General features: G+C 32.6%; 1 protein-coding gene across 1 annotated transcript in view; it reads left to right on the plus strand.

Moving 5' to 3' along the window:
* LOC106467321 (serine-protein kinase ATM-like) overlaps window positions 1–25,699 on the plus strand; it is a 158,523-nt gene that overhangs the window by 122,922 nt on the left and 9,902 nt on the right. The window contains exons 48-58 of the mRNA XM_022395484.1: window positions 961–1,177; window positions 9,905–10,021; window positions 10,660–10,797; window positions 11,891–12,032; window positions 12,399–12,484; window positions 14,715–14,855; window positions 15,276–15,392; window positions 15,858–16,013; window positions 16,573–16,738; window positions 24,267–24,353; window positions 24,999–25,113. Coding sequence (XP_022251192.1) covers window positions 961–1,177; window positions 9,905–10,021; window positions 10,660–10,797; window positions 11,891–12,032; window positions 12,399–12,484; window positions 14,715–14,855; window positions 15,276–15,392; window positions 15,858–16,013; window positions 16,573–16,738; window positions 24,267–24,353; window positions 24,999–25,113 — 1,482 coding nt within the window. The remainder of the gene's footprint in view (window positions 1–960; window positions 1,178–9,904; window positions 10,022–10,659; window positions 10,798–11,890; window positions 12,033–12,398; window positions 12,485–14,714; window positions 14,856–15,275; window positions 15,393–15,857; window positions 16,014–16,572; window positions 16,739–24,266; window positions 24,354–24,998; window positions 25,114–25,699) is intronic.

The raw sequence follows: 25,699 nt of genomic DNA on the forward strand, positions 1-25,699 counted from the left end.
AATTAACAGCTTTACTTTATTACTTTCTGAAGCATTTCCATAGTTATTTGTTTGGAGATCATTAAAAAAGAAGGGAAAACTGGTAGAAATTTAAATTATTCACAAATTAATAGTTTCTATACAAATAAAGCAATTATTGAATACTTTCTCAGTTGATGCTTATTACAATGCAAAAGGTATTAATAAATTTATTTCTGAAAAATGTTTATTTAATTGTTTGAAAAATGTGTGATAATTAGAAAATACTTGGTCATGGCCTTGAAGTATTTAAATTTCTTCTCTCCTTTTTCAGAATATGAATTTAATTTAAAGGTTTTTAAAATAATGAATTACAGTTTTCAAACAGTTACAAAATTTTTCCCATTCTTTTTTGTACAGCTGAATTTAGCCATTACACAAGTTAGAGGGAGATCAGCTTAATATTAAACAAGACTTAAGAAAATTATATAGAGAAAAGCAGGCTCCCTTCATTCTAATATAATACTTGTCCTTAGACTGAAAGGGTGTTTTGTTTTCAGTCACATATTTATTCGTACTTTAGGCTTTCCATAGCCTTAGCAGTTGTTTTGGTATTAACCTTGGCTGATGTAGCAGCATGGTTAAGCCTTGATTGTCAAAGAAGTTTACTCTTTGTACATGCTCTTGTTGAGATAGAACATGTGCTCCACATTCTAACTCATGGTTAAAGTCTGTAGTCAGAAATAGAAAACTGTATCACTAAAGTTAGTTGATAGTAGTTATTTTCCATAATTAATGTGTACATTCAAAATATTATCTTGCAATATAACAATTGAACCTAATGATTTATGGTAAAAGAGAAAAACAAAATGATTTTAATATTAAATTATGGTTAATGGACAGAAGATGTTACATGTATTTGATACTATTTATGTATGTATGCTTACTTTTATAACTAGATATGTGTAATAACTACTAAAGTATGTTTTATGTTTCATGCAGACAAACCAAGACTCTAAAAACTCTTATCAAACAAAGTGACCTTGATGAGAGGGAACTGAATTCTACATTAGAACACAAAAACAGATTTCTAAGAAAAGCATTAGGAAACTATCTGCATTGTCTCCTTGGTACAGATGCCCATGACCTTCGAGTATTTCGGCTTACCTCCTTGTGGTTCCAGAACTCTACCAATGAAGAAATTAACACTCTTCTCAAGGTTTGAGCACACTTATTTGGTTGTAGTGATAGTTTTAATATGATTTTAGACTTGAAATAGTTGAATTACCTTAAATCTTCATAGTTCCTATTGCTGAATGAAGTTAGATCTAAATCTAATAATAGGTGATATTAACATAGAAAAATGTTAAAGTGTGTAAAAATAAATCTAGAAACTATTTCTCAGAAAATTTAGTGTCTTTATTTTTCATTGGGCACATTTAACAGACAGTGTATTTGTATTTATATGTATTCTACTTTAAAAATATCACAAAAAAAAAAGAGTATTAATTCATAGATATAAATTTAAGAAAATTTCTCTTATGTTGCCAGTAATGACCAAAAATCCACTGAAATCTTGAAATGTGGCAAATAGTGTATAGAAAAACCAAGAACTTTAGTTGTTTTACAGCACACAGGGAAATACATAAACAGAGTTTGCACAAGGATTTACTTCCTGTCTGATTTTGAACACAGGAGCTGAGGTGGTAATCTTAATATGTCAGCTAACCTGAATTATTTTGTATTTTGTTCTGCAATGAAGACTAATTTAATAATCTGTTTTCCTTTTAATGACAAGGGAATAATGAAAACTCAACATAAAAGAAAATATAGGTTTAATTAATCCTGTGGTCTGTATCAGCTACACACTTTGACATAAACAGTTCTTACATTTTATGGATTCTAAGTCAAACTAGTTAACTTTTCCATATGGTAAGGTCAATGTTTTTCATGTCATGACTTTTTACAGAGTTAAATTCATTATTTAATTAAACAACTTTGTTATGAAATTATGTCATTACACTTGGCATCAAAATGTAGTTTATAAATTGTATTTTCATATTATCAAAGTTTTAATTTTTTAATTTCATAAGGAAATACTAAAAGATTCTCAATCTTCACTTATCTTTGTCACATGTCTGAATTCTCCCCATTTAAATTTCATATCTTCAGAATGTCAAATCAGCTAGAAACACAAGCTATGTATAACTGCAAGTAAGAATATAAAATTTGAATTTCATGCGTTCGTGATTTCTAAGACATCAATACACTTGTCACACCCATTCCATCTTTCCATGTGTTTCAAGACACTTATGTAATCATGTATGCTTGTGCGATGGACATGTTTACAACCAATAGAAAGAACATATTCTTCTCTACTTACAGTTTTTTACTTTTTGGTGGGCAGACATAGACAGTTGACCTTAGATTATTTGCCAGTGATTGCTGTTGTTCAACTGAGCAGTTAACAGATTTTTTTTTGCCTAATTATAGCTGAGTTAGAAAGTCAGATAAATTGTTGTAGTTTTGGGACATTCTATTCTAGTGGGATGTATTTTTTGTTTTTTAAAATGCCGATTTGAAAATTACATGAAATACTTTTTCTTTTTATACAACCAAGTTTGTGAATAAAACAAATTAGGGTTAACAGAACAGACCCATGACTAGCTTCCAAGAGCAAAAGGTCTCGGTAATGAAGTTTATATATTTTTTAGCAAAATTAACTGAAATGTAAAAATTATAAACTTTCAGTTTATCTGAACAAAACTCTTAAAATGTCTGTGTGACTGTTTTCACATGTGAAGTTTGACACTAATTCATGAGCTAGTACTTGAACTCTCTACTTCAAACATGTAATAGGCTTTTGCTGTGGTTTATTGCTTTTCACATGTAGTTGTGGGTACAAAGCCTACAATAAAATTAAAAGAAAATGGATGGAAAAGGTTAACAGTTGAAATTGTGAATTAATTGAAAATTTTGCAAAACTGATGCAATCGAAGAAGAAAAAAAAGGTGTTATTCACTTTATTTCATATTTTTCAACATTTAATTTCCCTGTACGTTGATGATTTTGCTACCATTAATATTAGGGTAGAAATAAAAAAGAAATAATATATAAAGTTTTTTAAAAAAACAACAACACGGATATTCCTTTTGTAGGTTCTAGAGATTATGCAGGTCAAAACTGGATGATGAAAATAAGTATTTCCGATATGGTACTTCCCTCTTCTCACAAGGTTAGCCATTCTCATCCATTGCTGCACTCTATATGCAAACGTTTTTCCTTATGCATGCACAAGCTTTCTGCACTCCCCTATTGGAATCAAATGATCCCAACATGTCTCTAATGCAAACCATCATGCATCACTTTTCCACTAATAGGAGCTTGACACACTCACGTGAAGCATGTGACTCCCTCTATGCTTCTCTACTGAACTGTCACTTTTTGTTTGGTAGTGCTTGTGCTTGGATGTATTTCTTTGTTTGATTCAAGTTTCTCCGTCAACTTTAGTATACTTGCAAAGTGTTTTCATTTAAATTACTTCCAAGTTTGTTAAGACTTTTTCATCACTTTTATTTATTGGTTGACTCTTCTTGATTATGAATTCCAAAGATCATATAACTACTTCTGGGTCACACCTGTGACTAGCATTTTGTCATAAGTCTCAGGTGCTGGCAACCCATTGGGAGATTTATCTGCATTTACTCGCAGGGAGATTGAACGTTACATGGGTCAACCTCTATCTCTGGACCTCATCCCATTTCGTCCCAAACATGCTGAGCCCTGTTCAGGCTGACGAGGACTTGAATCGCCTATTTTCACCTCCTGATTTTGCCATACCTACCCATGTTCCTCCCAAGAAGTCGGTTAGGCTACTACAGTCATTTTGGATTTTGTTTCTCAGGTATGTGATGTTTTATTCTTTGCCCCTATTTCCTATGAACTGTATCCTTTTTTACTATATGACCAATCTTCATATCCCTATTTGGTTTTCCCCCCTCCCCAGATATTCAAGTACATGCTGACCAACTTGCCTCACAATTAAGTGACGGGATTAGCATGCCTTGCCCCCCACAGGCTTCGGATCAGTTTGCTCTTGCATATCATCGTGCAGACTGTCCTTTTCTAGACCAACAATTGTTAGGTTCTATTTTAATTGCTTGGAGGGTGGTCCCAAATCTCCTGTAAATCTAACCTATGCCCAAATTTCCCACCTTTGTCATACCCTCACAACTCTTTTACAGTATCTCTCTACCATGCATCTCTTCTTTGAGGTTCTCCACCAAAATTTTAAGGAGTTTTCTAGTGACATCCTCTCCCTTCTTTCCTCCACATTGACTCATTTTTTGTTTTCGACTTTGCATACATGGTTTCTCTGTGTTTGGGACCTTCTAGTTCGTGATGTGACATTAACTCCCATGTGTTTACCAGCATCTTATCTTCAGGATTTATGTATGGCTCCATTTTTATGGTGTTATGTATTTGACACGATCCCTGAGTCCTTGGAGTCATGTGTTGCATTAGTACAACAACAATCTACCCTTTCCAATCTTGTTGCCTGTTTGTCTCAGTTGGAGCACAATATGACACCTATTACAGTTTCCCATTCTTCTCCTTCCCCAACCCTTACCTGTCCCTGCCTCTCAGGGTGCCATGTCTTCTCGTTATCTTCGATGATGCATGCCACGTCTCCAAAAGTATTGGTGACTACCCAGTGGGTTCTGGTCCGGTGGGATCTTGACTTGCCAATTTTCTTCATCACTGGTGTCCTATTATCAAAAATCATTGGATTCTTCAAGTTTTATCAGATGGATTCTTGATCCTGTTTCTTTCCCCACCTCCCATGTCTCCCATATCCGTTTCCTTCCCTCTGCCTCTGGATCCAATGACTAGACAGCATCTTTCAGAGGAGGTTCAGGACCTACTAACTCAGTAGGCCATTGAACCTGTTTTACATACTTCACCAGGTTTTTATTCCAGACTCTTTGTTGTTCCCAATAAAACCAGTGACTGGAGGCCTGTCATTAATTTGTCCTGCCTCAATTGCTTCATTCAACTGCCCTGTTTACCATGGAGTCTTTTCTCACTCTATTGTGAGCATTTTCTATTAGCTTATGGATGACCAAGATGGATGTTGCCAGTGCTTATCTACACATCCCTGTCTCAACACAGTCATGTCTGTATCTTTTATTCATCCATCGCAGTGTGGTTTACCAGTTTCATGCCCTACCCTTTGGCTTTTTTTCTGTCTCTTATGTTTTCTCTCGGGTGGTTAGAGCTTTTGCTCACCATCTTCATGCTCAGGGGCTGTGATTCCACCATTATATGGAAGACTAGCTTCTTCTGACTCCGAACTAGAGTTGGCCAGCCATACTTGTTAGTTCCTTCACATGGCTGCTCGGGTGGGCTGGTTAATCAGATTGGAGAAGTTCTTTCTCCATCCTATCCAATATCTTGTCCATTTAGGTGTTCTTTTCAATGCTCAACTTAGTCGAGCCAAAACTTCTCCTCTGCAATTTCGTTCCATGGAATTGTTAGTTCGCCACACCCTTTCAGCACCCTTACTTTCTGCTTGCAAGGTGCTATTGCTTTTGGGGATGTGGTCTTCAGTGATGTCATTGCTCTCTCTTGGCTTTGCAGTCTATGGGGTTTTCCACATGTAGATGCATTTGCCACAGTCTTCAATCACAAATTACCCATCTTTTTGTCCCCTTTACCTCATCCTTGGGCTCTGGCAGTTGATACCTTCAGCCAGGATTAGTCCCACAGATTCCTTAATGTTTATTCTCCTGTCTGATTACTTCATTGGGTGGTTTCTCTCATTCACACCACACTGTGTCAAGTCCTCTTGATCGCTCCCTATTGGCCAGCTCAACCGTGGTTTCCATGATTACACCAGCTGCAACTTTTCTCTCCAGTACCTCTTCCCTTGTCTCCTTCCCTTCTTCGTCAATCTCAGTCACCAGTTCTACAACCTGCCATTCATGTCCTTCATCTTCACGTCTGGCTTTTATCTGGTCCTTGGTGAGGAGATCAGCTTTCTCCCATCGAGTAGCTATACTTTTGGCTTGTTCCATACGTCCTTCTTCAATGAAGGTGTATCAATGCAAATGGAAGGTATTCCATAGTTGGTCTGCTACTCCACGATTCCCTGCTGCCCGACCTACTGTGGCTTATGTGGCTGAGTTTCTCACATGGGTTTTTGACTGAGGATCTTTGGTCTCTTCAATTTCGAGTTATCAGGCTGCCTTATCCCATACCTTTCACTTTTCCCGATACCATCAAGTTTTTGCTTATGCTGTCCTTACCATATTTATGTGTTCCTTCTGGATTTGTCATCCTCCCAGATTGCCTAGTTTTCTGGACTGGGATATTAATGTGGTTCTCCATTCCCTCACTTTACCTCCATTTGAACCTATTTCCTCGTTCTTCATGTTTCACCTTTCTCTTAAAACATATTTCCTTCTTCTCTTAGCCAGTGGACGTTGAAGGTCTGACATTGACGTTTCACATATGCTTTACCACCACACCTATTTTCTCCTTTATCTGGATCATTCCTTCCTCCCAAAGACCTTGGCGGCTAGGAAGGGTAACTCGTCCTTTTCGCCTATTTCCCCTCCTTCTATTTCTCATCTCTGCGCTCATCCCAATCTGGATAGACTTCTATGTCGCCGTACCCTTCTTTACTGTATTGCCTGCATGGCTTTCTTACATGGTACCCATTCCCGACTCTTTATCCTTTGGAATTCTTCCTCTGTTCATGACCTATCCCATTCTACCTCTGGACTCTCCAATGCAATCTCACCCTCCTTTCCTAGTGGAGTATGGGAGTCCTTACCACTTTCCAATTCCAAGCTGCTGGGGTGGTCGACTGTAGAGGCACCCTCCTGAATGGGTTCCACACAAAGATGGCTATAACCATTCAGTACAGAATAGGGCAGTGGTGTTCTGCAGGTGTAGATGATGTAATATCCTGCAATATACATTCAAAAAGGAGTGAGACGTCAAAGTGCAGTTCATATCTTCGATTGGGAGCCCTCATCCTACCCCCAAATGGATGTCAGTACCCCATGGCTGGGTTTTGGATTTAGAGTAGAACCAATCAACATAAGTCCTCAAACATGTTTCAGGTGTCTATCTTTCTTCCTTGGTCATACTCCTGTGTTGTAGGTCACAGTGGAGATAAAGGGGGATTGCTCTGGTTCTGTCCTTTTTGATACCCCCTGTTGTATCTTAATCTGAGGATGTTATTGCTTTTCTGATGGTTCTGGTCAGCTTCACTGTTGGGAGAGTTGATTTATATCACATAGACATCCTTTAGATACCAAATGTCTGGTTCCCGGATCGATCGATTAAAGCTAATATATGTGTTATCGTCAGGAGTCGAAGTGGTTCTAGATTCCCTTTGGGCTCTTGAACTTCAGGTGAAGATGGTATCACCCTCATTCTACTCCAGTATGGATGTCGGTTCCAAGTGACATAGGTTTTGGATGTAGTTGACTTACCACCCTTCCTCCCCACTTTCCTCTGGTGCTTACGTCTTCTACCAAATTTTGAAGTTATGGTTTGGTAGAGGCATAGAGAGGGAGTCACATGCATCATATGAGTGTGTCACACTCCTATTGGAGAAATGAGAAGTGAGCTAATCTTGTGAGAGGAGGGAGGTACTTAGCAGTAATACATTTTCAGTATAGCAAAATTATAACTTCTGTTCTTAACTGACTGACTCAGTAAAGGCTTCAGAAATTCACAGATAGATATTTAGTAGAAATAGTTTATTAAAATAAATAGTTTTTGTGTATAACAGACTTATACTGCTTAATAAAAGCTTGCAAAATTATATAAAAAAAATATATTTGTTGAATTCAGAGTTATAGTGTGTACAGTTTTGTGATTGCAAAGTAGTTCCAAGTTGGTTGCATTGAAGAACTCTGTATGGAAAGAGATAATTGGTTTCTAATCAGTTCAAGCATGAAAAATTCAGTCTGTAAAACTTAAACGTACTAGCTTTTGTAATCAGAAAAACTGATATATTTTTAAGTTTAACACAAGTCAAGCAATATTTTATTGAATGTTGAATTCAAATATCTGAATGCAGTTTTCTGTAACACTTCAAATTCACTATTCTGACTGTGTCGTATTTTGATTAATTGAAATGTCATCAATATGTTCATATACGTGGCTATTTGTGACAAGTTACAAATTGTGAATTTCACACCAGTTTGGAAGATGCACTTTAAAAAGTAGTTTGGAAAACATCAATTTAAACTTTGCCTTTTAGTAGAAAGAAGTTGATGTGGTATTTAATGCTTTACTTAATTAAAATACAAAAGAAATATATCCAAACTGGTTTTTATCTTGTATGTCATACACCTTTAAAAGTATTACTTTTTTTCTTTTTCATAACATTTCTTTGACTTTTAAATCCAGTGCGACCTGATAATTTTTGTTGTTTAGTGTAGACTTTTACTTGGTCTTCTCTTTGAGTGATATTTATTTGTTTATTCATTTATCTTGATAAGAAGAGATTGTAATATGATAAATTAGTAGTTTATTCTCAAGATTCTAAAAATCATTTTGTTTATTGCATTTGCAGGATACAATTTCCTACTATAAGAAATTGTCTTTGATAATTAAACTTTCATCCTTAGATTGTTAAAGTTGATGGTATTAATTTCTCTATGTTACATCATTTTTAGAGTAAGTTTCTCTCATTCCCCATTTTGTATGTTCAAACATTTTTTGTGACGAACTTGGTTTTATGATTAATAATTAATAAAAAAGTTAATGCTCGATGTATTCTATTGAAGTTTGCCACATATATGTATATGACTGTATGTGTGTGTATATATATATATATATATATATATATATTGTTTTTATAGATTTGATTTACAGTAAAAGATTAATCTTTGATCCATTTGCACCTGATGTAGTTTGTTCATTATTATTATTAGATTATGATTGTTTGATTGTAACCAAGTTCTAAATACTGTGAGGTTCCAAAGGAAATATTTATTGTTTTTCTATTATTGGCTGATAATTCCTGTTTCACCCTGAACTTATTAATCTATTTAAAAGAACATCAAATTTTTGTGAGAAAGTTAACTTCCAGGGGGTAATGATAACATCATTTACTCTAGAATTATGTTTCTTTGTTTTTAATTACAACTACTTATTAAAGTTATAAAAGCAGATACTGTAATTAAAACTAGGTCACCTCAGTGAAATTGGTTGACATCATTGTTTTGGTTTTTGAGTTGTCATGTAATAAAAAAGAAGCAGAAGAAAGAAGAACAAGAAATTTAAAATTTTAGCTGTGATATTCACACACACATTCCCAGAACTTGTTACTGAAACATTACATAGATGTTGTTATAAAAGGAAACACTGTATAGTACTGTAAAGTTCTGATGACCTGTTAAGGAGATATTTAGAATACCATTTCAAAGAACAATCCAAGCCATCCCTACATAGGCAGTGCTACTGCCTGCCTGATATGAGTCACACATGAAAAATGTATACAAAAATACCATCAGTATTCAGTTAATCCCACTAATTGCTGCTAAGGTGCACTATGTATTTTACATAGAAAATAAGTACTTTCATCTAACTGATTTGGCCTATTCTTTTAATACATTTGAGAGTTATAACAGGTGAAAATATAATTTACTCAATATGATACAATGTGTGGATCCCCACTGGTAGTGAACAATATAAAAAAATTGGTTATTTGAGAATTAATAAAAATATTATTTTGAAAATCAAAATAAATCAGGATTATCAACCTATATTTCAGAGTGCATGATAAATTAACTGATAGGGAAAGGTTAGAAAAAATTTGCCAATTAAAAAGAACTCTGTAAGAGTTTATTGCTAGTTACAATGTATACTTCATTAGATTCTTTAAATTTTGTTGTATTCTTAAGTGTTATATGATTTTCAGAATGGAATAGCCAAGATGCAAAGCTATAAGTTCCTCCCTCTGATTTACCAACTAGCTGCAAGAATGGGGAAGATAAATCAACAATCAGTTGCTGACTTCTGCTCTGTACTTTTTCAAGTAGGACTTTTTTCATATATCTAAAGATTTTACTGATATGTAATAAATAGAAAATGTTTTAAACACATACAAATCTGTTTGTTCAGACAAATGACATTTTTTTTTCCTGCAGCAAACAACTGGTTTTTAAGATATTGTTTACAAACTACTCTTAATTGTACCATTATAACTTATATCAGTAATGCATATATATCCTTCAATTTATTTTAAAAAAAGACCTAATTATTTCTAAAGAAGATTTATCATTCTAATTGGTATAATTGTCAGATTTTATATCTGGCCCGGCATGGCCAGGTGGTTAGGGCGCTTGATGCGCAATCTGAGGGTCATGGGTTCGAATCCCTGTCACACCAAACATGCTCGCCCTTTCAGCCGTGGGGGCATTATAATGTGATGGTCAATCTCACTATTCATTGGTGAAAGAGAAGGCTTAGTGTTGGCGGTGATGACTAGCTGCCTTTCCTCTAGTCTTACACTGCTAAATTAGGGACAGCTAGCGCAGATAGCCCTCGTGTAGCTTTGCGTGAAATTCGCAACAAACAAACAAACAAAGTTTTATATCTTTTATACTATAAGTTAGTATCTTGATAACTCCTAATGATTTGCTAAAAGCTTTTTGATATGTTTTCTTTTTGTAGTTGATTGAAAAAATAACCTTAGATCACCCTTTTCATGCTTTGCCCGTTATCTTTGCACTGAGTAATGCAGAGAAAGATACCACAGATGGACACGCTTTCAAGTTATCTGGATGCCAGGGCAGCCAAACAGAGAGTGATGTGAGTAAAAATTAACTTTTGTTTTTTATGTGTGAAAGAGAGGAAGTAAATTTTTCTTGGATTTTTTTAAGTTTGAAAAATGTATTAAAAGCTAACAAATTAGGATTTATAAAGCTTAGTAATGTTGAGCAACAGTTTATGTTATAGAAAGTTTATTGTTAAAGAGAAGAGCACATTCTGACATATTCATTTTAATGTGTGTGGTTGACTAAGCTCTTTATTGTTTATTTTATTTCAAGAAAGATAAATTAATTTTAATTGCAGCTGTGTAGTTGTGGGTTTTGTAGACTGGTTCTAGGTAAATTGAGAAGTATTCACAATACATCTCAGTTTCATCAGAAGAGAGTTATTTTATTAATTACAGTTTGTAATTGTATATTTGATTGTTTTAAGTATTTTAATTATTTCATGAGAGTTTGTAATTGGTTACTGAATATGCACAAGTACATGAATATTTTGAAGTCATAGGATTTTTAAATTTACATTCCAGATACTTGAAAAGACATTTTAGTATTATTATTGCTCCTGAAACTGAGTTAAACATTATTCTTTTACTAATTAGTTGTTCAAATATATAACACATATGATGAAATGATGTCGTAGTAACTCCTGAGAATCAGTGTTAATAAATTTGTGTGAGTACTTAACAATTCATGTTATATATATTGCAGGAGCTATTCTGAGAAATTTCCACTTATTGGTCTTTTATGATTTATTTATTAAAGTTCATGATAATTGGTGATGTATACGTAGCCCTATCAGCTTTTAATGTTAACTGTTTGCCTGGGATTTGATATAAAAATATATAAAAAATTTTTTATATAGAAATATTGTACAAACAGTCAACTATAATTTTATCTTAGTTTTATATTTTTTTATGATGAGAATAAAAGTATTACAAATAAAACTGTAGTAATATGTAACTTAATATTTTATTTCTATACAGTGATTATGACATTTTACTAAAGTAAGGATTTAATTTTTGATTTGTTGATAATTGTTTAAACCATAGGTTTTAAGTACTTAGTTATTAAAGGATAGTTAATTTTTTATTGTAGCTTATATGTTGTTTATTCTTTTTAAACTGCCCCAGGAAAGAGTACAGGCAGCTAAAGCACTGCTGAGTAGACTGAAGAAGAGTTCTATTTCTGAAATTGCCACTCAAATGGAAGTACTTTGTGAAGCATATATTAATCTGGCTTACTTGCCTATCCCCCAGCAAAAACTGAAACCTCGTAAGCTTCATTGTAGCTTATATTTTTTCATGTTTATATATTACTAGTGGGCTAGAAGAGTCATGAAGTCTTTGGAAATAACTTGTATTAACTGAAATATTTATATTTTCCTCTTTTTAATTTTGTTGCTACATAAGTGTTGTTTGAAAATTTTGATTTTCTGTTTAATTAAATTGATGTGCTGTGCATAAAAATGGCTAAAATTGGTTTAAGTGTTTGTTTTTATTAAATAGAAAATGAAAATTATGTCTAAGTTCAATCTTTGATAAGGTAGAAAAATTTTAGAAATTATTTATAACCAGACAAACTCATTGATAGTTCTAGAGATAAACTTTAATTTACTTTTTTTTGTTCATTAATCTGTAGGCAGCATAAATAAAATTCCTACAGATCAGCTGATTGTGAAGATCAGGAACCTTCATAAGATTCCTCCTCTAACACAAGATATACAGGTGTGTGTCTTAACAGCATAGATCTTTGTCATTATGGAAATTAAAGTATACATTAAATTTAACTTGGAAGGTATACTGTTTCTCAGAAAGAAATTATGATTCATAGTATACCAGACAAAAACCAGGTAACTGAGGAAAAATAATAGTCTTAGCCTTTGATGTACATCTTATTTACTGTATTGTAACACAGGTTTAATAAGTATGTTTAAATTTAAACTTTCCAACCTTTATGGATTGTTTTTTGTGTGTATGTGTATAGATTGACATAACATTTATGTGTGAATTTTGGATACTCTGAATATATTGTTTTATTCACACATTACAGTCTATGCTTATTATTACATTTTCTTAACTTCAAAGAACACAGAAAGTTGTACACAATCTAAGGTAACATTAACAATTTACATATCCAAATGCCTTGCTCCTGGTCATTCTATGATCTGCTATTACACCAGTTTAAAAGCTGTAACCCTCTTATTTCAGTTAAAGTGTGGTTATTTTCAAGTGCAGATGGCATCTAAAATTGACCCCTTCTGGGAATGTTACGTTACAGCATTTACCAACACAAAATTCTCCACTTTCACAATTATAAAAGCATGCAAGACATGAAATTTTAGAGTTTCAAAGAAAGGGATATTTGTAGTGTTAAATCATATTGGTAAAGCAAGAGAAATTATGCTTTCAGCAGGAAAAAAAAGAAGCTTTTTCATGATTGACTTCTGACATGCATGAGGTATTAAAGAAAGTTGCTTGTTGCTGAAAGTAAGCCAAGAAAACAGTAGTCTGTTGCAACAGAATATGAAGTAGGAACTTCCCTTGGAACTGTAAATGAGATAATGTATATTGATTTTGGCATAAAAGCAAACACATTAGCCAGGTTCACAGCTTTCTTTCAAAACACATAACTGAAGAGAAGACCAACTCTTGAGATATACAAACATCTAGCATATGACAAATGAAAGTATGTAAATACACTGGGTGAAGCATGCATCTATTTAAGTAGCTGCAAAATTCTGGTCTATTTAATATTGCCCTACCAGTAATAAAACATGTTAACATGTTCACTGCAGAGGATACATGTGTATAGTAAATAAAAAATGTAAATATCACATGTTTTAGATTTGTTATTATTTTAATTGGAAAATGCAATGATATTGTACTAAAACTCTTATCTGCACATGCCATACATGATACCAAGCATCACAGCAGTTGATGTGTTAAATATGGTGTACAACATGTCATCAAAGTTTTTCCAAGAGATTTATGGAGATTGTAGCTTACAGCTATAATTGTAAGTTAAACATTCAAAGAGTTGATAAAAATGCTAAGGTAAAAGGGGTAATATTCCATCTTTTTCTACACTGTAAATTATGCTTCATCAAGACAAAGCTTCAAGCCAGAGTGTCAGTTCTTTCACAAGATTCAAATACAAATAGAAATTTATCTATACCTTTCACTGATAACTCTCATGAACATCTGTGCCTTTGGATTGCTCAAATGGGCCCTCAGAAGTCATTTTCCACACCAGGTTAATGGATTTGGAAAGTATGGAAGAAGAGTGGTACAGCATTGGTTCATTGTATTGGACAGAAATGCCTTGCAGTGGAAATTGTACTGCAAAGCAATAGTCCACAACAAGGGTCATTGCATACAACACCATTTGTAGTGGAAGAAGAGGTCATAACACTCGTTCTTGTATCATTACCACCTCTTTGTATTGACAGAACAATTTTTGTTATGTGAGGAAAGAAGTAATGAAAAAAAATCATTAACCAAAAAACTAGCTAAAGTGAAAATCCAATTATGACAGTTTTTCCATTTTAATAGTAGTTTAATGGCTGATGGATTGAAAATCTGTTAACAGTACTCTTACTAGATTTACAGTTTCCTGGAATTTGAGAAAAATTAAAATAAGTGCAATAAATTATGATATCCTATTGTTTTACATTGCTATTTTGAAATTCATTTGCTATTCTGTTGAAGGAAGTTTAATGTTACAGTTTATGTTTCACAGGCTTCTGTGGCAAAGGAACTTTACATCATAGAATGTGATTTAATATTCTGTCTTATGCTTATATATAAATTTCTTATTACATTTCAGGTTTTTAGATCTTACACCCAAAGTTGTAAACTTTTTCCTAGTGTATTGAATGTTATTTAGAAAAGAAGTTTATAAGGTTGGTTGAAAGTGGCAAGTCACTCAGACCAGTTTTCATCTTTTGTTTTTTAGGTTGATCGTTCTTGTAAGTATAATAATCTGCCAGGAATACGAGGGTTTGAAGGAGAATTTCGTCTCTGTGGTGGAATCACTGTTCCTAAAGTTATTTTTTGTAACAGTACAGATGGATTTCAGCACATCCAGCTGGTCAAGGTTCAAGAATGTTTTATTGTTTATAATATTGTTATTTTGTAAAAACTTAATAGTTATTAGAATTTTCTCTTCTTGAGTGAGGTTTTTCATACATTTCATAGGAGAAGCACATTTTGAAACTTCAGTAGTTTATTCATTTTGGATTACTGTATGTATGAAATATTATGAAAAGTGGTTTGTTTTAGTAATAAGTATATTTAGTATTAATTTCTATGGGCTTTACATGGAATGTCAAAACTTGGAGAGAGTTGAATGTAAACAAAAGTAATATTGTAATCAGTAAATATATTTATGTGCTTTCAATTGTTATAATGAAACAGTAACTAGTGATGTACTTATCATTAGATATATGTAACAGATGGTGAGTTATCAGTTGAAACTATGTGTTCTTGCTTTGTAATATTTTTTGTTTTTGTTTAGGGTGGGGATGATCTTCGACAAGATGCTGTAATGCAGCAAGTTTTTAGACTAGTCAACTGTTTACTATGGAAAAATTCAGAAACAAGAGGTCGAAAATTGAGTGTTCGCACATACAAAGTAAAGTTTTAACTCTTACTTTAAATAATTACTTTTACACTAACTAACTAACACTTTCTCAATTTTTAAGGTACTCATACAGGTAGGCATTTTTATAAGTACTTTCTTTAAATGTTTGCAATAAACTATTAACCATATTTCTTAGAACAAGAGTAGTGTGTATATAGATATATATATTAAACGTATTGTAAATGTTTATAATGGTTACTTTCACTGAGTTACTTTTTAATGGGTTGTGGGAAAAAACTGTTTCATTAACAAAATATGTGTTAGTTCTTTTAAACCCAATTTTTAAGTTGTATATATGGTCACCCACCTAAATGTATACATTAATTTATCACCAAGGGTTGAAAGACATAAGCATGTATTTTATATGTGAGCTCAAAAATAAACATTATGTATTATATATGGGCTCATTAAGATAAGTGAATGTAAATTTAGTCTTGGTAATGTTAATTTCATAAGGTGGTTCCCCTGTCTCGTCGAAGTGGGGTATTACAGTGGTGTGAGAGAACTCAACCATTTGGTGAATACCTAATTGGAAAAGATGGTCAAGGAGGAGCACACTTAACATACTACCCCCAAAGCTGGACAGCATCAAAATGTAGAAATGAAATGAGTGTAAGTGGTGTCTACAATGATTAATTTTAATTGTTTCATCTGTTTATTGCCTAATGAGACTTGTCATATTCCTTTGTAAAAATATGTGGTTATTTATTGTCATTCTAGAATTAAATTAGTAAATGAAGGTGTAATTTGAAACACATTTAAAATTTACATAGATAACTTTGGATAATAATTGTCAGGAGTAATCCACATGAGGAGAATGGTAATATAAGTTATCTTAACTCATACTCCTCTCTTGAGACTTTGAGTGTATTCTTTGTTGATTCTGTGAATACTATTACTAAAAATTCAGTAATTATACATTAAAATTAAACTGAAAATATTTATGTTGTATGAATAAAGTATTTCATCCTCACATTTATTACAATAACATTTCTCGAAAAAAGTATTAGATTTTAAAAGGTTCAGATATTAATAATGAAATCATTTTTTTATTAGTAATCAGTTTTTATTAGTGTTAATTGTAAAGGTCTTGTTAATATATACTTCTATTGCAATTTTAAAAGTTGGAGCTTAAATAATATACATACACATACATGATCTTTCTTAACAGAAGGCATCACAGAACACAGCAGAAGAGAAACTGAAAACATACCTTAAAATTTGTCAAAATTTTCTGCCAGTTTTTCGTTACTTCTTTTTGGAGCAGTTTCCTGAGCCTGCAGTTTGGTTTGAACGTCGTTTGGCTTATACTCAGAGTGTAGCTACATGTTCAATAGGTAAGAGAAACTATTATAAGATAGGATGTAAACCTTATATTATTATACTAGAGTTTTAAAATACAATGTTAATTGCATATTATAAGAACAGTTGGTATAGGCTAATGCAGTAGCTATCTATTCAAAATGTTCTACAGATGTTCTGTATGTTGTGCTGAAATAGGTGAACCCCATAGGGACTGGTAACTTACATATCCATTTGAAAGTGAAACAGCTGCCCTTAATGTTGCTGCAATTCCTTTTCATTTTGCAGTTCCTGTGAAAAAAACTATTCAAGGTCTACAAAACAAAGGGTTGGCTGGTTCCATTAGAATACAGACTGTTAATATTCCTAAACCTGCTTATTAACACCCTTCTAGTTTAAGTTTGACAATGAGGATACACTGTAATAAATGATGATGTTGTTTTATCTTTACCTGCAGATAAATTATTACAAAGAAGGTTTACTAAAGGTTCTGAATGACTGAAAGAAATGTGTTAAAATAACTAAAGATCCAACAAAATCCACTGAACACAAGTTTACACACTTAAGAAACTCACACAACTGAATATGCTTGCCCTTTTAGCCATGGGGGTGGTACAGTGTGATGGTTTATACCACTATTTGTTGGTAGAGTAGTCCAAGAGCTGGTAATGGGTGATGTTGACTAGCTACCTTCCCTCTTAGCAAACAAACACTTATATAACATTTTAAAGTTTAAATTACTTCCTGTTTCACCAATATAAGCTTCTCTACATTATTGCCATGGAGAAATATAGATGCCCCCTATTCTATCTTTGTGTATGGTTTTGTTTGAAGTACCCCAATACTATTGAAAATAATGTGACTCTTCATGCTAAAGTGTTTCCTAACCATCTGTATCCTAAAGGAAATTGCACAATTAGATACTACTTAAATAGTGCAGGCAAAGTTTTTCTCAAAAGAACTGAAGAGGACACATGAAAGCGTTGAAACTAGTTTCCTAGTCTTTTTATTAACATTTTGTTCAACAGTTTGGTTTATTTTTTACTTTAATTTAGCTAACATACATGATATTGTGCATTTTACACTAATTTGTGGATTGGTTTATTTCAAAGGACATTCCTTATGTGAGGAGAGATTCATGTTTTCTGTATATCTTTATAACTTGCATATGTTACTGAAGCTGTTGAAAAATCTCTAAGTCTTCAGAACCTGATTCTAGACTGAGAAAATATTATGTTGTATACATAAAACTATAACATTACACATTCTGAGGGTGACTACCACTTCTAACTTACTGTTCTTTCCATTAGGAAATAAGGGAGGTTGTAACCTTGAGATATCACTTAAAGTACTAATGGAGAAAACTGCTGTCTACTTTCACATAAGTAAAATTAATAATCCCACCATACAAGTTGTAATTCACTTGGTGAATATGTAGCTCACATTACTGTATTGAATTACGTATCACACAAGCTACCTGCAAGCATATTTTGTGGGCAAGCTTTATTATTAATATTTTCTCTTATGCAATTTAACCTAATAAATTTCTAATAGTTACTCTTATAACAATAAATATAAATATCCATGAAAAACAAAATAATGTAGTACTTATGTTTGACATTTTTTTTTTTGCTGATTGTTGCCTATGAAATTTAAGACAATTTTTTTTTGTTATAATCATGGTACTAATATACTAAATAATGTTTATTTATTTAAATAATACACCTAAGAACTCAGAATGATAACATGCTGAATTTTAAGAATGTTATATAAATATAATTTAACTGGCTTTCTAACTAAGGAAGAGAGGCTTTAAATAATTCCCATAGCTACTCAATTTGAACATCACGAAATAAATTTTCAAACTGAAGATGAAATAGACAGTACCCTCTACTGCATCGTATGTCATTTGATAGATTAAAACCCTTTTATTGTTCATAAATGATGTAAAAGGTTAGAGAGAATTACTGGCAATCTGTGAAAGACAGAATGTGACAGGTGGGCATGGCAACTGGGTCTGTTTTGCTAGTTTATGACTGTAAACAAAGAAAAATGGAAAAATTATATTGCCTTATTAATATTTATAGTATAATGAGTAGATTACATTAGATTCCATAATTCAGGGAGAAATTACCTAACAGGAAAACAAAACAGTGATACAAACTGTTTGACATCCTAACAGCAAAATGGTGAGCAAAAAATAACAATACAGAATGACCCATTATAAAATTAACATGTATAAACTACAAATTGGGCCCTTTAACTCTCTCAACATGGGCTCAATCAATTTGACCTACCACATGACCTTTTTGTACTCATTCAAAGTATTTATATATTTGATACTACTAACTTTTAAAACAGTGTGTATACCTTCATGAAAATTGGCAGACATTCACTAAACATTATAAATTATAAGTCTTTCACATACAAAAAAGCATACTTTTTTAGTGAAGTATTTTTAATAAACTAAAAAAACTTTGTCCATGAATATATTGAGTATTTATTTTAATAGTCCTTATGCAAAGTGATTTTCATGTTAAGATTAAAAATACTTTTCTTCATCTCAAAAATCTAAAATTTCCTTTGTGTAATCTCTAAAACCTCCTACATATATTTCAAGTGTCTTTTTTCAGTAAAAGTTTATATTTTATTTGTTATCTTCTCTACCCTAACTGTATACATGGTTGGTCAATTTGACTGACCTCATAACTGTACAAAAAAAAAAAAAATCGAGATAAATCTAAATTACCCTCAATTTCTTTTTAGAATGACTTCAAATGTAATATGAAACTACATTCGTTTATCCTAAATAGCTTTAAACTCGTAACAGTATGCATCTATTTATAATTACATTTTATTGTTTGATTGCCCTTTGAACCATGTTTAACTACTAATTGTGCCATTATAAGTTGTAAATCACTTGGGGAATGTGCAGCTCATGTTATGCTGTTGAATTACATTACCCACAAGCTACTCCGAGCTGGTTACATGCGTGCCTCATGAAATATCTTTATGATATTATTATTATTATTTGCTTTACCTAATATAACCTTAACTAACCTAAAGACTATTTTTACATTTTATTTACTTTTATAATAATAAATAAAAATAAACATGAAAAACAAGAAATAAAGTACTTATACTTTTTTTTTTTGCTGTTGACGATCGATGACACTTAATATTACTTTTTTATACTAATGGTAGTAGTGCATTAAATAATTTGTATTTAATTAAATAATGCACCAAAGTACATAGAATAATAACATGCAAAAAGCAGACAATTTTTTCTAACAATCACACTTTTTTAGGCTTTCTAACTATGCAACAAGAGCCATTACAAAATTCATCCAAGCTAGTCGTTACCGTTCCCATCAAACCTGTACTGTAAGTGAAATTGAGGATTAACTGTTCAGAACACAACGTAATATAATATGTCATTTGATAGATGAAAACCTTGGCTTTCTGTTGGCAATGGGTAATATATAATTAAACGTAAGAGAGAAGTCTTAACAAATCCTGAAAGAGAGGATGTGGCAGGAGGGATCTGATTTTCTATTTGATAGCTCTGTAACCAAACAGAGTTGAAGGCCATAAAAAATTATCGCTTGTCTAAGCAATGATGATTTTATAGTGAGTAATTTAGTGGATAAAATAGAGAAGAGGATATACATAGAGAAAATATGTCACACTAGGGGAAATTCAAGATTTTTTGAAATATTGCCTTATAAAATTAAGAACTTAAAACTTATATATTATTAAAATATGGATTATTACCTAAGATTTTATGCTATACTAATAACATAAACGAAAAGTAGTTTAATAAAATTTTGAATGTAAGACACTAAAACCTTGTGTCATGTGCAGTAAAGGATACCCATGGTGATAGGGTTAAACAAAATCTCACATTAAATATACTAAAACAACATTTAACATGGATTCATTCCATATTACGCAACTACTCCTTAAACAGTGCGATCATTTTTCAAAATTACTTTATAGATATCCTAAGCAAATAGAAATTAATACTTTATATCACAATGGCAGAAAAATATGAATGAATCCTGCATCAGTGAAATCAAATTCAGCTTTTTAAAATAAAGCAAACACAAAATTGACTAAACATAAGAATACCCTTTGACACAGACTTACAGATATAAAAACCATGTGCGAATATTCTTTTTATTTCTCAGTCAATAATACTGAATACAAATTTCAACAGTACATGAAATGGTAATATCATTAATACAAGGTGTGCATATCTCATCATCGTAGTCGATATGATATGTATCTACATGTTGATGCCGCAATACGATACGTACCAAGATACATAAGTTTAAGAAAAAATTGATATTGCTCGCCTACGAAATATATGCTGCACCATATGAGCAAAAGGCCAAAGATTTTTTTCACATCTGCAGCATTATTAAGTGGATACTATAAATATGAGAAGGGTGTATGTTTTAAATAGACAAGCATTGAGCCCACTATCACTAATAATGGAAATGGTGTAATATTTTATTCTTCTAGTGGGTAAACTCGTTCTTTGTATATGAAGCATATTTAAGCTTTAGGCCTAATTGTCGATTTTTAGGTCTGTATTGAGATAGTTGGAAATGTATACTAGTTTTATAAAATAGGGAACTTTTAAAATTGTGGTATCATGAACTGTATAAATCAATTGCCATCAATTATTTTGCTGTAAATTTCTTGTGTGTATATGTGTCTAAATTGCATCTGAAACATGTAATTGCCTTATTTCACACAATGTGTTAACTGTGGAACATCGAATGAAGTTGTGGCAGTGATTATTAAGGCTAATTGTCTTAGATTATGCAGTGAGTAAACTTGTGCTTCACATATGATAGGTCTAATTATGGATTTTTAGGTGTCTGTTGGAATTTGTATTCAAATGTAATAGTATTGTGTTACTTATAAACCATAGAAAGGTAAAGAGTTAATGTTTTTCCTTGCATGTTTGTTTATGTTACTGAAATAATTGTTTTTAAAGCTAATGTTGTAAACATTATAGTTTTGCACTCGTATAGAATAATGCATGTTAAATATTGTTCACTTTTGTCTTGACTTTCCTTCTTTGGGTGTGTTTTGATACCAAAGCTAAAAGTTTCATAGGTTTGCAAGAACCATGAAACTGTAAACATTTCTTTTTGCACCAGGAAACAAATAATTACTGGCAGTATTCAGCCAAACTAAGATTTTTCAGCTAAAATTGTCATCAATCATATTCTTACAACAGCATATGTCAGTTCACACTCAGAATAACACAGTTCTCTCACTGCACATGAAGAAGATATATACTGGTAAATGTATGGGGTAGAATCTAGCGAGGATTGGGTGGTTTATTCTGTAGAACTTGTGCCACTTGGCCAGACCAGGTGAGTGGTTTTGTCAAAATATCAAATATTAATCAGGATGCTATTGGTTGCAGCCAACTATCAGACCTGTCTCTTGCCTCTAACTCTAGCATTTCCTCTTCTGACTCATCATAAACATCCAAATAAGTACTTTCGGCACTTTCTTTTTAATCAGCTTAGTCAATGTGATACGAGGTGGCATCCTCACCCTCCTCTACCTTATCACTCTCGACCTCTGATTCCTAGTCTAATCAGTGCACAGAGGCTTATCTGTAATGTATGGACACAACTTAATATTGAATTGTTCTGTACACTTTTGTGTGCCTAGCATAAACTAACTCGTATATTAATCTGTTTTTCACTACTTTTTAATAGCACTTCTTCTGGTGTATGGTGGCCTTTTCTAGTTGTTGACATCTAAGCTAATGCAGACCTTAACCATTCCACATATTTTTGTGGATATTGTGAAGTGCCCACTTGTGAGGGACATCATTTCCACAGGGAGCAGGACCTGCTGATCTCTATTCAGTTGCTCTGGACACCATTGTAATGTATGGTTAGATCTCGTCCAATTCACTTCTGCCCGAAGGAGCAAATTTTGTAAGCTTGGTAGTTTGTATTACCCATTTTGATAAATTATTGAACTGTGGGTATTGTAACAAAGTAAACATTTTCCCCACATCTAACACTACACAACTCAAGAGAACATTTGGCTGTTGAAATTATCTTCCTGATCTGAACTGAGCTGTCCAGTTCTCTGCCAACACATCAGTTACAGACTGTGCCAAAATATAGACCAATGGATAAGCATCGGTCCATGTTGTGAAGTAGTCGATGGTGACAGGTATGTACAGATTTGTTTTTCTCTGGGAGTGGACCAGCATTATCCAGCACTATCTTTTAGAGGAGATCTAACAATTCGTTGCAGGTGTTTGTCTTCTTTTGGATGACTCTTTCCCTAGGCAAAACACACAGTACAATGTGCAAGTCTGTGCTGGACATCTAGATTCAACGATGGCAAGTAGAACTGTCGTCAAATGCTAACACACGTACACATCACACCTTGGTAGTCTCCATTATTAGCATTATGGAAATACTGTAGAATTTTGTGCTATATAGCTCTGGGGATCACTAGCTGCACCATAGACTGATAAACATGACTCAGTGGTTGATAACAACTATAGAATCTTGTGCCTTATAGCTCTGGGGATCACTAGCTGCAGCACAGGCTGAGAATAATGACTCAGTGGTTGATAACAAGAGCACAACACACCTTTTTGCATTCATAAATGACCATACAACTGTAAAGATTAATGCATCTTTATTTTGTTCCTCTAGCTATCCTTCCCAAACTTCATCTTACTGAATGACAAGGAGCACCCAAGCTAGGGTCTGGGACATTTCAGTGCTCTTCTTGGAGTCCCAAAAATTTTAATTGTGGCATTTATCTACTAGTGGAACCTCTTACTATATAACCTGACATTGCTATGGCAGAAATGGTTTCAGTTTTCACACAGTAACCAGGTTCAGAACTTTCAATGAATTACAGGGTTGAACAGTGCAATGAGACAACTTGCCAACATTTTCATGTTGATAGTACACTATGAAGAAGTCATATTCTAGCAACATTTTTATCCAATATGCTATCATTTCTCTTTTGGATTTTTTAAAGCTAACAAAATACTTCATTGAAGCATGGTCCACCTGGATGGCGACCTGGTTTATTTAAGCTGTACTATACTATGTTGACAGACTACTGATGATGAAACCTAGATAAATCTTTTGGAATGTTTTTTTTTTCAAAAAGAAACTTTTAGTTGGTTAACTCCAACTGTATCTTGTTTGCTTATAGATATTAATTAATGAAGTATTTTCTTTGATACACCAGGCTTTCATACTATTAATCTACAACTTTCTTATAAGTAGAGCATACTTCATATTTGAGCATCCATTCTGTATCTCTGTGATGACAAATTTTAAAGCGATTCAGCCCTAAGAAAATATTTAACAATAGACCTCAGATTACAACTTGTTCCAGAGCAGTAATTTTTTTGGAAATATTTCCATTATTAGAATCATCATAATAGTGTTAGATTGAGTGTATTCTTCAAATATTATGTTGGTATAACAATATTATTAAATGAGTAATGTAAGTTGCTTTGAGACTAATTAAATTTTTTACCCAAACCAGTTGGTCACATCCTGGGTCTGGGTGACAGACATGTTCAGAACATACTTATTGATAAAAGTACAGCTGAAATGATTCATATAGATTTAGGTAAGCTTTTTCCACCAACTGTTAAATGTATTGTAGTATTTTTCTTTATAATAATGACATGGTCACCAAACATTGTTAATATTCAAAATTTTAATAAATATACATATTTTACATGTTATAATATTAATATTCTTATTATAAATTGTGTTGTTTGTCAAAATATACAGTGAACTACAAAATAATGTGAAGCTTTTAAAACTTAGTACAAAAACCAGCAAGTGCTTTATCTGTTGGATAATTTAAATCTTAGTGTACATGGCTTTCTGCAAATGGTTTTAAACATTTTAAAACATCAAATGTATTAAAGTTTAAAATCTGTGCAACCTGTATATCTTGTATTGGAAATTATTTATAATCAGAATAGGAAATGTATACATATATAGTGTTTTCCGGGTCTTCTATTAAACTAATTGCATCTTGTATAAAGTTATTGAGCACCCTTTTGTATTCAGTTGAAACAATTTTAACAATATAAAAGAAATGTTTTACATTTATTTATTGTTTAAAATATTCTTGCTAATACAAATACTTACATGTGAAAACTAATATGAAAAGTTACATAAATTGAAAAATATGCAGTGAAACTTCTATTGAGGGGAGGACTGTATGGATGAGTGTAAAAATATGAGAGTGAATTTTTTTCAGGTGTAGCATTTGAGCAAGGGAAACTTTTACCAACTCCAGAAACTGTTCCGTTTCGTCTAACAAGAGATGTTATTGATGGAATGGGTGTTAGTGGTGTTGAAGGTGTATTTCGGAGGTAAGCAATTTTTTTTCCTTTTATTTGGAGGTGGGGCAAAAAATGGGCTAACTCCGAGTTCATCTGCAATATATTAGGTGAAAATATTCAAAATGTGCTCTCTTTATTTTGACCTCAGGTTATAGTTATATATTTAATTTGTAGTTTTGGTGATATGTTGTATGTTTTGCTTAATAGACAAACATTTCTTTACATGCTGTTTATGATTTTTATGGTACAGTCTGTTGTTTTACACGAAGAACATTTGTTATGTATTTTATCATCTGCTGAGATTTTACTTCTTGTCTCTGTATAGTGCAGCATCTTCTGTGGGGTTTCTGTTAATGTAAAAAGTGACCAAACTAATGTAGTCTATATAATATTACAGGTGTATACCAAAGAATGTCAGTATAACATACATTTGAAAATGAATATTTCTTTGTATAGTCTTCAAACACAGACCTAAGTTACGCATATGGTATTCCTCATTTTATTCACTGAAAAAAGTGTAACAACTTATTTGTCAACATACAAGAGTCTTGATTTATCTTGTATGACCACCTGGGGCTAATTGTGAATTAGTTATTTTTTCAGTGTTTAATATAAA

The sequence above is a fragment of the Limulus polyphemus genome, unplaced genomic scaffold (genome assembly GCF_000517525.1).
Source record: "Limulus polyphemus unplaced genomic scaffold, Limulus_polyphemus-2.1.2 Scaffold2567, whole genome shotgun sequence".
Lineage (NCBI taxonomy): Eukaryota > Metazoa > Arthropoda > Merostomata > Xiphosura > Limulidae > Limulus > Limulus polyphemus.